This window comes from Cricetulus griseus, assembly GCF_003668045.3.
Source record: "Cricetulus griseus strain 17A/GY chromosome 1 unlocalized genomic scaffold, alternate assembly CriGri-PICRH-1.0 chr1_1, whole genome shotgun sequence".
NCBI lineage: Eukaryota > Metazoa > Chordata > Mammalia > Rodentia > Cricetidae > Cricetulus > Cricetulus griseus.
The window spans coordinates 64,954,427-64,967,468 of record NW_023276807.1 but is presented as its reverse complement, the minus strand read 5'-3'; the positions used below and the strand labels follow the sequence as shown (position 1 = coordinate 64,967,468).

General features: G+C 39.9%; 1 protein-coding gene across 1 annotated transcript in view; it reads right to left on the bottom strand.

Annotated features, from left to right (window-relative positions):
* The window catches only part of Csmd1 (CUB and Sushi multiple domains 1), a 1,205,306-nt gene that overhangs the window by 199,036 nt on the left and 993,228 nt on the right, over nucleotides 1-13,042 (bottom strand). Inside the window, exon 26 of the mRNA XM_027388213.2 lies at nucleotides 4,054-4,256. Within this exon, the coding sequence (XP_027244014.1) occupies nucleotides 4,054-4,256 (203 nt within the window). The remainder of the gene's footprint in view (nucleotides 1-4,053; nucleotides 4,257-13,042) is intronic.

Here is a 13,042-nt window from a genome sequence, read left to right as displayed (position 1 = left end):
ACAACAACACAATTTTCAGAAATCCTACAATCTCATGGAAATTGAACAATGCTCAATTGTATCACTCCTGGGTCAAGGAAGAAATAAAGAAAGAAAATTAAAGACTTCTTAGAATTCAACGAAGATTAAGACACAACATACCCAAACTTATGGGATACTTTAAAAGCAGTGCTAAGAGGAAAGTTCATAGCACTAAGTGCCCACATGAAGAAACTGGAGAATAGTCACAATAGAGAATTAACAGCATGCCTAAATGCTCTAGAACAAAAAGAAGCAAACTCTACTAGGTGAAGTAGACATCAGGAAATAATCAAATTGAGGGCTGAAATAAATGAAGTAGAAACAAAGAAAACAATACAAAGAATCAATGAAACAAAGAGTTGGTTCCAATCAACTGGATAGATTAACCCTTATCCCAACTAACCAAAAGGCAGACAGAGAACATGCAAATTAACAAAATCAGAAATGAAAAGGGGGACATAACAATGGACACTGAGAAAATCCAGAGAATCTTCAGGTTGTACTTTGAAAACCTGTTCTCCACAAAATTGAAAAATTTATGGGAAATGGAGAATTTTATGGATAGATATCACCTACCAAAATTAAATCAAGAACAGATAAACAACTTAAATAGGCCTATAACCCCTAATGAAATAAAAGCATGTCATCAAAAGTCTCCCAAGTTAAAAAAAAAGAGCCATAAGGTTTCAGTGGAGAATTCTACCATAAATTCAAAGAAGAGCTAATACCAATACTCCTCAAATTGTTCCACACAATAGAATCAGAAGGATCATTGCCAAACTCTTTCTACGATGCTACAATTACCCTGGTAACCAAACCACAGAAATACACAATTTAGAAAGAGAACTACAGACCAATATCCCTCATGAATATTGATATAAAAATACTCAATAAAATACTGGCAAATAGAATTCAAGAACATATAAGAGAAATCATCCACCATGATCAAGTAGGCTTCATCCCAGGAATGCAGGGATGGTTCAACATATGAAAAAACCATCAATGTAATCCACCATATAAACAAGCTGAAAAAGAAAAAAAATACATGATCACCTCAATAGAAAAAGCCTTTGACAAAACCCAACACCCCTTCATGTTAAATGTCTTGGAGATATCAGGGATAACAGGAACATACCTAAACATAATAAAAGCAATACATAGCAAGCCAAAAGCCAAAATCAAACTAAATGGAGAGAAACTCAATGCGATTCCTCTAAAATCAGGAACAAAACAAGGCAGTCTACTCTCTCCATATGTCTTCAATATGGTACTTGAAGTTCTAGCTAGAGCAGTAAGACAACAAAAGGAGATCAAAGGGATACAAATAGGAAAAGAAGAAGTCAAACTTTCACTATTTGTAGATGATAAATTTTACAAAAAAAAAAAAAAAAAAAAAAAAAAAAAACTCTACCAGGGAACTCCTATAGCTGATAAACACCTTCACCAAAGTGGCAGGATACAAGATTAACTCAAAAAGAAGACCTTGAGACAAGGCTGTGGGTGTGCAATTGCAGCTATGACACATTTGGGAAAGGCAACCTCAGATGGGGAGGTGGTCAGGGATGTTCCAGGACTAGGGGTTGGGCAAGAAGGGGTAGAACAGAGGTAATTTATCTGACTGTGTTTGCTGATTCCTCTTAAGGAACAGAACTGATAGAATGAATTATACATTCAAGTGTGGCTTCTGCAATATCACCATATGGCCCAGATAGTCCAACAATGGCTATCTTACACTGGAAAGACCAGGAATGTAGTAGTTGTTCAATATACAAGACAGAGGTTCCAATTTGAAACAGGCAGCCTGGGAGTTTCCTGGAGGGCTTCTAATCTTTGGTACTTTGGATGCCCAAAAAGCTTTTTCTACTATTAGTGAAGGAATACAGCTGCAATAGGTTAAGTGATGTTGCCAGAAGGAGCAAAGGCAATCAGGCAAAAGCATTTTTTGTCCATTTTCTATTATCTGGGCTGTTATGAAGTGGTTACTATTTGAAATGACACTGTGATGGTGGCTATGTCTATTTACGCCCTGGCCTAAACACAGGCCACAACAGCCAGAGCAAGTGCTGACATGAACGGGGGTGTGGGGAGAGAATACTGTGTCAACTGGGCTCATAGATCAACAAAGTGCCACTTTGGACAGTTGGGAAGTCGGTGCACAAGGAGCTAGAAGTCTATGAGAAGTCTGTATTTCTTTTTAACTTTTCTGTGAACTTAAAACTGCTGTGGATAACAAAGCCTGCTGAAAATGTACAAGCTGGTGTGTATGCAGAAGGGAAAAGACGGCACATTACCTGCAGCCTAGTCAGATTTTCTGTTTGCTAAATAAAGTGTACTGATAACCAGCCGGCTTACTGCAACTTCCGCAAACAAAGGGCACAATCCTGAACTAAAGGCTTATTTATTTACTGCCAAGCTAGGACGGCCACTGGAGGAAGCATCTTCAGATGGGCCCACTGACCAGTAAATATATTTCCATATAAAGGTATGTTTCCAGTGGCCAGGGTGTTGCTCTGTCTGTAGAGTACATGCTTACAAAGCATGAAGCCCTCCCTCCAATCCTCAGCACCACAAAGACTCATGCCTATAATGATACTTGGGAGGTGGAGACAGAAAGATGAGAAGTTCAAGGTCATCTTTGGCTACCTGGCTAGTTTTTTGGCATCCTGGGCTATATGAAGCTTTGTCTAAAAAATGATAATAGAAATAAAAATAAGTTATTGCCTCAAAGTACAGTGACTCAAGAATAAGGAATTGTAGAGACTGTAACCTCAATTTCATCTGAGACACTTTAAGGCATTAACCTGACCTCAGCCTTACACTTCCTTAAGCAAATACTAAATAAACAGGCTGCCTAGAAGCAAACTATATGAGTGCAAGTTTATTATCAGAATTCCTTTAGCTGACCTTGTTTGTTTCTAAATTATATGGCACCTCTGTCTGGTGCTCTTTGGAGGGTACTAAATGGTTGACCTGCCAGAAAATATATCCATTCCATCTCTCTGCATGTGTAGTTCATTTGAATGGGCTGTACAGTGTGGCTGGGACTATCTTAAGTATGTAAGACTTCAAGTGTGGCAATGTGTCTCTCGGTAATAATTTCCTAGAAGCTAATGTATTAATTACCTCAATGGTTAGCCTGAGGAAGGACCCACACACTTGTAAAGTGGAGGTGGAAAACACAGCATAAGTAAGTCTTGTCAACAAATGTCTGAGGCCCCATACAGACTCAAATTCGACACAGGAAACCCCGAGTCAATGCCAGGTACAGGAGAACCCCAGACACAAGCCCCACTTTCCCATAGTGATGTCATTAACATCTGCCTTCTATGGATGCCTAGATAGTAGCTGTCCAGGTGAAATTTCAAGTCAACCTTTTTGCTTCAGCATACCTACTTCGTAATATACACAGTTTGCTGGGCCAAATGTACTCTTGACAATGATGGATTGAGGACATACCAACCATAAAGTACAGCCACTGGCATTTAAGAAAAGCTGCTCTGAGAGCCCCTGCCTCTACATCTCCTGAATCAGGCACACAAGAATCCCCTGTAAGGTCAGTCACAAGACCTCCCTGCCATAACAGTATTTCCTGTGAGCAGAGGTAGAAACACAGTGATGTGGAGAAGACTAACTCCATAGTGTTCACAGCACTTACTACTGACCGCCATCTGGGCATACCCTTTGCTCTCACGGGCTTCTACCTGAGCATGAGCATCTCTCTTTCCTTAGGTCTTCACTTACAGAGGCTCCCAGGCCACACAAAACTCATACAAGGTAAAGTTGGCAGTGTTTTTCTTGGGCTCATTCGTCTTTTGTCACAGGGACCTTGGTTATGAACCCAGTCACAGAGGAGAATAGAACTTGCTCTCCCCTAAATGAAAAAACAAAGAAAGAAATCTCTTCTCCTTGACAATATGCCCTTTCCAACTCTCAGTGTATGCTAAGAAAATATTGCTCAATCACATATGAACACAGAGTTCTGTGCCCCGGCAAGCCCTGGTGTTGAATGAAGAAAACCGTATTTTCACTTACTGGAAAACTGGATGGAGAAGCCTGACTTGCTGATGAAAAAGTCACTGTCAAACTGCAGGGTGAGCGAGTTGAAAGTGCTGTGGATGTCCTCAGGCAGGGCCGAGCCACTCCACTCCTTCAGCAGAATGTTGCTGTCTACGGGACCATCCCAGACCTTGAGGATGTCATGAGCTGTCTCGGTGTCAAACACGATGAAGTGGAGGCTGGAATGAGAGAGCGGAGCTTCTGTGTTTAGTGAGAATCACACTTTCCCTCCACAGAGGACATCATCCTAGCCACAAGGTTGTACTGACCGCCAGCTCGTTTTATACTTCCATTCAATGTGTTCTAGCACGTCTGAGGAAGAAGGAGGGTCCAGGCAGTTCAAAACATAGAACATTTTAAACACATCAGTAATTGGTGTAGAGCCTTGGTGTAGGCTAAGCTGCCATCCACAGACACAGCATTTCTTTTCAAGACTTCTGGATGGTTTTTATAATTCCAGCCAGAGCACACACATCCCTATCAAGTGCCACACACTGGCTTCTTCTTATAATGCTGTTCTTAACAGGCCACTAGGTGGCAGCACACACACCACGGAAAAAGACTTCCAACAGACCCTTGGTCTGTTCTGTCCTTTCTGTAAATTTTATCATCAGAGTTAGAACGTTATTTGAGACAACAACACAAACGCAGAACTGACCAATATTCAAATTCTCTTCTTTAAACCATTTTATCCACTTCTATTAGACTTGTAGGTATTTCCCATCTTCACAACTAAGGCAGCTCACAATGATGATGGGCAGATAGAAGAATTTAACTTAAAGGACAGCAAAAGTCATTTTCCTTACAGTTCTTTATAGGCTATCATTTACTGCTTACTGCTCACAGATTTTCCCACAGACACAATCACCATAGGTGACGTACACAGAACTGACCCTGAGTGTCAACTCCATCATTTCTCAAATATTACATATACAAAGGATTGGTGCATCTCCTCTGGGGAAAGCATAAAATATGTATTGTACATTTAGACATCTGGTACAGAATAATATATGTAAAGTACAGAATGTAGTAGAATTTACTCCACAGCATTTACTTCCTTGATAACTTATGTTACTTGTTTCAACTTTTTTAAAAAACAAACTTTTATGGGCACATCTCTATATCCCCTGCGCACTACTAACCTGCTTATCCCAATACCCATCACTGTGTGTTGTGATATTCCATTTTAAACTTTCAGCATCCCCATACGTGCTAGCGTGCGAGATCCCTGAGTACCAGGGTCCCCTATATGTGTTTCCTGGGAAGCATGGAGGTGGAACTGTGTAGCCAGCATGTGTCTATGCCATTCTCAGTTTAACTTTACATTGGGGAGCATGAGTCTCCATGCTGTTCATTTACTTCCAGATTTATTTTTTATTTCTGTGAATACTGTGTGTTCATGTGTGTACACATGGAGGTGTGGCAGGGGCCAGAAGAGGGTGTCAGATCTTCTGGAGATACAGTAGTAGGCAGTTGTAGGCTGGATGTGGGTGCTAGGAACAGAACTCAGGTCTTCTGCAACTACAGTTTGCACTCTTAACCGCTAAGCCATCTCTCCAGCCCCCTGTTAATTACTTCATATTCACAGAGGCATGGTTTATTCTTCCTCCACCGGAAAACAGCTGCTCTCTTTCTATCCCTAGTAATGGAGTATGGTACCACAGTGTGCATTCTGGAATGCACATCCAATCCAAGGGGATTTGGAGGCCTGGCATTACAAACAAACAAATGCCTATCCACCCTGCTCTCCATATGACTCCACTTCTAGTCTCACAATAATGTGCCAATGCACTTATTTTGTCACACCTTTGTAAATTCCCAACACTACAGGTAATATGTGAGTAGACAAAGATTCTGACAGATGTCAGTGTCTTGTTTAATATATGGCCATTGATGATTAATGTGATTGAACAGTGTGTGTGTGTGTGTGTGTGTGTGTGTGTGTGTGTGTGTGTGTATCATATTTTCCTCCAGAGTAGCTGAGCAATTCAATATGTGTAGAATCCCATCAGTGAATGAAGACCACCTCTGAGATCATGGAAGAAGTCATTGAATTATGTAAGCAGCTAAGGTTTTCTCTCCTTGGCATCTTTCCTCTTTTGAGGATGGATTGCTTTAGACTATTAAAGAAGTTTGAACACTTCCTCCTTTCTTGATTCTTCTGATCTGTAAGCTATTCACAACATATAATTATATAATAACTTACTGTGTTTTAAAGTTTCTAAAGAGTGATTTCATGTTCACATTACTTTCCTTTCCATAGAAAAAACTAAAAAAAAAAATTGTCATTTTTCAAATAAATGATTTCCAGAAACGATACCTTTTTGTATTCATTAGTTATCTTTATTGGCTCTTTGGCTTATTTATTTGTTGAGACAGGGGTTCACTCCATACTGGGCTGACCTTGAGCCCACTATATAGCCTAAGCAAGCTTTAAACTCACAACAGTCCTCCTACATAATCTCTACAAATCACAGGTGTGACCACCTATACTCAGCTTGTCCTTTCATTATTATTGTTCTTGGTTATATACATTTTTACCTTTTCATTTCTTGAACTTATTCCTTACTATTTTCTATATTTCTACTATCTAAAAGCAAAACTTGGTGAATTTTCTATTTTTAATTTTTTTTAAAAATTGGTTTGTGGTGTGTGTGTGTGTGTGTGTGTGTGCACATGTGCTCATGTCCCAGCATATGTGTATAGGTGATAAGACAGCTTTTGGGTGTCCATTCTGTTTTCATAGTGTGGGTTCTGGGGATTGAACTCAGCTTGTCAGGCTTGACAGCAAACACCTTTACCCTTCTCACTGGCCAAACTGGTGGGTTTCAAATTATCTTTATGAATACACAACCCCTGCATCTGCCAACTCTAGAAACTAAGGTATGAAAGAAAGGCAGCTGCCACCTGTCACCAGCAGTAATATAGCATGGACTATTAGTTTATGCTGTATGCATGGGTCTTAACAATAACAAAGGAAAGAAGGAATGAGGAGATGGTCTAAGGAATTAATTCTTTTTGTTTTGTTTTTGAGATAATGTCTCTCTACATAGCCCTGGTTTTCCTAAACTCCTATCCTTGAAATTACAAATATCTGCCTGCCTCTGCCTCCTAAGTTCTGGGATTAAAGGCATGTGCCACCAATGCCTTGCAGATCATGACATTTTTATGTGTTTTTTGTCCCAGCTCCCTATTCCAGCAGGCATTCCGTGGAAAGCCTCACACCAAGCCACCAACCAGGGAAGCAGGTAGACTAACTGTTGACCTTCACCTCTACCTCCTCTCGTCCAACACCCCCCAGTATCAACCCCAGCCCTGTAGCAAACTGATTGCTTTGCCTACCTATCCTCTCTGCACCACCCATCTCCAGTGGATCACACAGATCTTGACCTCCAACTATCCTCCCCAACTCAAATCTTTATCCCAGCCCCCAACTCCAGCAGGCTTTCTCTGGGGACACTATGGCCACTCCCACAGAATGGAAGTAGGCCAACAGAGAAGCAGGTAGGTGATCTTTAGATCTTTACTCTTCCTCCTCGCCTCCATGTCCAATGCCCAGTCACATGCTCAGCTCTGTAGCAGACCACTCTTCTGGCCTCTCCTCATTCTCTGACCCCATTCCCAGGGAACTAAGCAGATCCTGAAAAAACATCTTGCTTTACTCACTCCTGTAGATTCCCCAGTGTTCCCTTCTAGTCCATCCCCATTTCTATGTATCAGCTTCCAATACCTAGAAACACATTATACCTTTAATGTCCTGTGGTCACACCAGGCAGAATCTCAGAAAAATTCTCTACCAGGCAATACATAGCCAGTATAACTTCCTAAAAACTGGAGAGAGCAACAGAAACTAAGGGGAAAATGCCTATCCAATAAAGACAAGAGTGGATATCAGCACCTAGGTTTATGATAATCTCAAACACAGATGCCTAGACACTTGAATAAAAATAGAATAAAAACAAGCCACTATGTCTTCACTAAAGCCCAGCAACCCAACTACAGTAGGTACAACAACAGAAATGTTGATCAGTGGAATCAATTTGAAGATCCAGACATAAATACACACAGCTGATCTTTGAATAAGAAACCACAAATACAGAATGGGAAAAAGACAGCATCTTCAACAAGTGATGCTGGACAAACTGGACAATGGCATGTAGAAGAATGTGCACAAAAATCAAGTCCAAATGGATCAATGACCTCAACATAAAACTAGATACAGTGAACCTGACATAGGAGAAATCAGGAAATAGCCTTGAACTCATTGGGACAGGAAAAGTTATTCTGAATAGAGAAATATTACTACAGGTGCTAAGATAAAAAATTAATAAATGAGACCTTATGAAACTGAGGAACTCCTACATGGCAAAGGGCACCATCATTTGGGAAAAACAGCATTCTACAAGGTGAAAAAATATTTTACCAACCCCATACCTGATAACTAATAAGCAAACTTCATAAAGAATGAAAAAATTAAATATCAATAAAACAAACAAAGCACATTTAAAAGACAGGTAGATAACTAAAGAGAATTCTCAGAATAGCAAACTAAAATGGCTGAGAAACACTTAAAGGAATGTTCAACATACTTAGTCATTAGGGAAATGCAAATTAAAACTACTTTGTGATTTCATCTTACACTCTTAGAATAGCTAAGATCAATAAAACAAGTGACAGCTCATGCTGGTGAGGATGTGAAGTAAGAGGACCATTCATCCATTGCTGGTAGGAATGCAAACTTATACAGCCACTATGGAAATCAGTGTGTGGTGGTTCCTCAAGCAGATGGAATCGATCTATTTCAAGATTCAATTATATCACTCTTAGGCATATATGCAAAATAAGTTTTATCCTAACACAGGGATAATTACTCAACCATGTTCATTGCTGCTCTATTAATAACTAGAAATTGGACACAACCTAGATGTCCTTCAACAGAGGAATGGATAAAGAAATGTGGCATATATACACAATAAAATAATAGTCAGCTATTTTAAAAATTGCAGGTAAATGGATGGAAACTATAAAAAATCATCCTAAACAATATTACCTAGACTCAGAAATACAAATATGGTATGTACTCACTTACATTGGACAATAGCTGTTAAGTCAAGTATAAGCAAGTTACAATCCATAGAACCACATGGGTTAGGCATAGAACAAAGGATTTGGGAGATAGATCTTCCTAGGAAAGGGAAATAGAATCACTGATGGCTGTAGATAGATGGGGGAGAGGGACTGAATGGAAATCAAGCAGAGGAGGTGGATAAGGGGATGAGGGAAGGGAATATGGGAAGAGATAACTAAAATTAAGTGACATTTGATCTAAATGAAATCACCAAGTAATGGTGAAATAGATACCCAAATGGATGTCTCCTGTCACCAAATGGAGCTTATAATACCAAGAATGGGTAATATCTAATTTTGTGATTGGCCAGAAGTCACATAGGAAACCTCAAACAACTAGGCTGTTTCCAAGGCTATAGGATGCTCTCTACAAACTGAAGACAAGGCCTAATTGCTGAAGACAATACCTACACAACTCATTGAAAAGAGAAATGGAGCTGGTGCCTACCTAGAGCCTTTACTAATATAAACTGGTGTTCTTGGTACTCGAAGACACTCTGCATGCTACCAAAGGAGAAACACCAGCCCAGCTATAAACCTTTAGGGCTACAGTGGTAGCCTGATTGCAATATATCCTTATGCAATGATTACACAAAGCTTGTGAGAGTAACCCACCAAGAACTGACTTGATTGAATGCCCACTCCAGGAGATGGAACCCATTCCCCATGCTGCTTGGGTGACCAAGAGCCTGAAACTAGATAGCCCAGGGACTTAGCATGAAATCAAATACTTCTGCTGTGAAAGGAGGTAACAACAAAATGACTCCCAATGATGTTCTGCTACACTCATAGATCAGTCCCTTGATCAATCACCATCAAAGAAGCTTCCTCCTGTAGCAGATGGAACAAATACAGAGACCCACAGCCAGATAATATGCAGAGAGTGAAAGATCTTTGAACACTCAGCCCTAAATGGGATGATACCTTAGTGAGATAGGCCCTCCTATATCTTTCAGGGATGAAGGTGTGACTCACTGTGTTCCATCAGTTTTACATACTCTTTAAAATCATGAGTCTACGCTTACCAATTGACACACAACCACATACTCAACACAGGAAAATTTATAATAATCCAAACTGGGTCAGACCATCTGTGCATCCACAATACACAGAACAGATGCAAGGTATAATGGGCTCATGCAACAGGATCAAATCCATACCACTGCAAGCAAACCTAACCAGACACCGAGCACACCACTGTGCAATTCAATTCTGAATCAAGTTCCCGTCAAGAGAATCTCATCTATCTATGGTCAGAATAGGGATTTGGATGGAGGGGATGGCAGGAGTTCTAGTAGGAATAACTTGCAAGAGGAGGAAAGCAAATAACTTAGCAAGTGAATAACTAAGCAAACGAATGTTTAAATTCCCCTAAAGTCCAAATGTGAGAGCTATGATCAAGTAGAACATGCTAGACATCCTGCTTCTGGCCATACACATTTCTGCACAGTAATTTGGCCATTTCACATGGCTGTGAAAATCGAAATGTACAGACACAGCAAGTCCAGCTACATATCTATTAAAGGACGCTAGGTGACGTCCTGGGAGACATTATTTATGTAGTATTAATTATAACAGGAAAAAAACTAAGAACAACTCAAATATTCCCAATGAACATCATTTAAATAAATTCAAAAACATCCAGACAATGGAATATTTTTCAATGATTTTTTTCAGAGAAGAGGGCATGTCAATAAAAACATACAAATATGATTATGATTACTAACCAAAAAATCCTTCAGGATCAATATAAAGCATGCTAGCTCTATACATAAGTACATAATCATGCAAATCAAAAAGTAAGTATTTGAGTTTTCACAGAAAATGATATTTTCAAGATCTTAGGTTTCTAAGATTTTAGAAAGAGGATGGGTGAAGAGGACATGAGGGAGCAGGAAGTTTGAGTTGAGGGAAGAATAGAGGAGAGCAAGATAAGAGATATAATAATACAGGGAGCCATTATAGGTTTAAAGATAAATCAGGCACTAGGGAAATGTCTGTAGATCTACAATGATGACACAAACTAACAATCTAAGCAACAGAGGAGAAGCTACCTTAAATGCTTTCCCCTGATAATGAGATTGGCGACTGACTTATATGCCATCCTATAGCCTTTGCCCAGCAGCTGGTGGAAGTGGAAGAAGACAGCCACAGCTAAACACTGAACTGAACTGGAATCCAGTTGCAGAGAAGGGGGAGTGATGAGCAAAAGGGTCAAGGTCAGGCTGGAGAAACCCACAGAAACAGCTGACCTAAACTAGGGGGAACTCTTGGTTCCCAGACTGACAGCTAGAAAACCAGCATGGGACTGATGCAGACACCATGAACATGGGTGTCAGTGAGGAGACCTCGGATATCTATGGGGCCTCTTGTGGTGGATCAGTACTTATTCCTAGCATAGGAATAGACTTTGGGAGCCATTTTTACATAGAGGGATACTCCCTGAGCCTAGACACAAGGGGGTAGGACTAGGCCCTATCCCAAACGATATGAAAGACTCTGAAGACCTGCTATGGAAGGCCTCACCCTGCCTGGGGAACAGAAAGGATATGGGATGGGTAGGCTGTTAGTTTGGGGGGGCAGGTAAAGAGGGGAGGCAGAGGGAACTGGGATTGACAGAAAAAAATAATTTTTTCTAATTTAAATAAAAATGGAGAGAAAAAGAAAGTCTCTTTTAAATTTTCCTATTTTAAAAAATAATATATCATTATTTTAAGTTAAAGCAGGTCAAATTAGAACATAGGTATCATTTGACAAACAGGCAAATACCCCTAAGAAGAATTTGTATTAAGGCATTTGAAAAAGGTTCATGCTATTTAATTCAGTTAATTTTTTCCTGGGATTTATTATAGGGAATTTAATCATAAATATGGACCATGATTTTCTTGTAAGACTATTTGCCAAATCAGTGTGGGTAATGACAAGGATAGCAATATAAACATCTGATGAGAGACACAATGTTTAATTATGTATGTTCATAATGCATACTACAGAATACAGTCCACCCTGTCTTGTGGGTTATAAACTCACAGATTTAATGACATTAAAATGGAATTTTTTAATACTTTATGTAATATACACGTATATGCTTCTTTTTGCCATTGTTGCCTTCTACCAGCCCAGCTGTTGACACAGCATCTGCTTTGCATTAGGTGTAGATACTCTAGAGACCAATAAAGCACCTGAGAGGATCTGTGAAGGGTACATAGAAGCAGTACATATAAGGAAGACTTAGGTATCTATGGGTCTCCTGAAACCTAATCACCTACAGTTGCCAAGGACCAAGGCACAGAGATTCACTTAAGACATTTGTCAACCTGGAGTGGTGATGTCTGGAAAGGAGATAATGTATGCTTTGCAAAAAGCTTTTCAAAGTAGCTATGCATTAGTTGTTTAGGTATATAAAATTAAACTTAAATAAAGTACTCTTCTTGTAGTGTGACAACAGGCCCTGGGAACTTTATAGTTTCCAGGAAAGACTTGTAGCAGGGATGGGAAGGACTATCCAGGAGGCTTCAGTTATTGAAGGAACAAAAGATTCTGTTCAAATGTAAGAGACTCTGGGTAGGACCAATCAGGAAGGTGGAAAGAAAGTATGGGAGGTAAAGCCTATTTAAGCTCAACACTTAAATAGGGAGACCTTTAACTGGAGGCCCTCCCTGCCTTCGGAGGTTCCTTTTTCTCCATGCCTGCTTGAAAGCTATGTTAGTCTCACATTCTGGCAGACCCCATGTTCTCCAACAGTGACCCATTTCTCTTCAACTGTCACTTCATTTTCCCTTCACCCTGTCAGCTTCCAACTGGGTCTTTTTTTTTTTTTCAGGATGTATAATTCTTT